Below are 1,438 nucleotides of genomic sequence, written 5' to 3'. Positions count from 1 at the left end.
CGAAACTCCATCTCAGAAAAAAAAAAAAAAAAGAAAGTAAACAGAATGGGTGTAATCACTTTCTTTTAACAGATGAGGAAACTGAGACTCAGAGAGGTTGATTTCCAGAAGATCCAGGTTCACACCCAGTCTCATGACTGAGCCTTACCATCTTTCCAAGCCAGCGACCAGGCACCCGGGCAGGCCACATGGGGAGTTGACTCACCGGGGACTGGAGTGGAGCTCTCCCCGGGGTCTCACTTATGGGAGAAGCTATTGCTCTTCTCTGTCAGTCAAGGAAGACTTCCTAGAAGAAGTGGGTTATTTGGGCTGGTGTTAGTGACGTTTTATTGGTTCCCTGCACTGTGCACATGGATTGTTTTGACCTCTGGCCTTGCCTTTCTCCCTTATGGGCAGATCCTCAGGCCAGGTGATCTCAGGGGATGCCTGTGCCGCCACGTCCACCCGTGCCATCACCAGTGCTCAGGGTGAGCATCAGATCAACCAGATCGCCCTCAGCCCTTCGGGCACCATGCTGTACGCCGCCTCGGGCAACGCCGTCCGCATCTGGGAGCTTAGCAGGTCAGCGTGATACCTGGGGAGAGAGGGGGCATGGGCATGCCCAGGCAAGGTCCCCAGGTCTTGGCTCAGGGGGACCCACCCCAGGGTGGGTAGGACCTCAGCAACACCTTTATTCCGCCCATGCTGCTGGGCCTGTGCCCTCTCTAGTGAGACTGCTGGGACGCAGGGCAGCTGTTGTCTAGATTCTTGATCTTGCCTTAACCAAGCGGGGGTGGGTGAGTACCCTGACCAGGCCTATTTGTTCTGGGGCAGACACCCCACCCCAAGCCAGGGTCCCCTCTAATTTACCTACCCCAGCTGGGCCTCTTCCCACTGCAGGTTCCAGCCTGTTGGCAAGCTGACTGGCCACATCGGTCCTGTGATGTGCCTGACAGTCACCCAGACAGCCAGCCAGCACGACCTTGTGGTGACTGGCTCCAAGGACCACTACGTTAAGGTATCTGGGGCTGCCTCAGCTCTGAGGCCTGGGTCAGGGCTGGTCTTCCACTCTCCCCAGTCTTTGCCCTCTGTTGCCTTGGGAGTACCCACGAAAAATTAGAAGCCTTCTGGGGTTGTTTGCTGAAGAAATCACCCCAAAGAAGGCAAGAAGTTATGTGCAGAAAGTTATAGATTGCAGCATTATTTTGTAACGGTGAAAAATTCATAACTTAAATGTTGAAGGGTAGAATAACAATCAAGTTATGAAAAATCCACTAAATGGGATGCATTGCAGCTATTAAAATGATAAATAGCAGCCAAACATGAAGTAGACAAACAACACTAATTTGTTTGCTCTCTGATTATGCCATTGAAAACTGTCCATACACAGTCAGAAACTGAAAGCAAGCAGGCCAGGCGTGGTGGCTGACGCCTGTAATCCTAGCACTTTGGGAGGCTG

General features: G+C 52.4%; 1 protein-coding gene across 1 annotated transcript in view; it reads left to right on the top strand.

The window, feature by feature from the left end:
- Positions 1-1,438, top strand: part of KIF21B (kinesin family member 21B) — a 44,107-nt gene that overhangs the window by 39,091 nt on the left and 3,578 nt on the right. The window contains 2 exon segments of the mRNA XM_011931835.1: positions 394-561; positions 880-1,081. Coding sequence (XP_011787225.1) covers positions 394-561; positions 880-1,081 — 370 coding nt within the window.

This window comes from Colobus angolensis, unplaced genomic scaffold (assembly GCF_000951035.1).
Source record: "Colobus angolensis palliatus isolate OR3802 unplaced genomic scaffold, Cang.pa_1.0 Scaffold91, whole genome shotgun sequence".
In the NCBI taxonomy this organism is placed as follows: domain Eukaryota; kingdom Metazoa; phylum Chordata; class Mammalia; order Primates; family Cercopithecidae; genus Colobus; species Colobus angolensis.
Note: the sequence above shows the minus strand (reverse complement) of the source record. Positions and strands in the feature narration are given on the sequence as shown.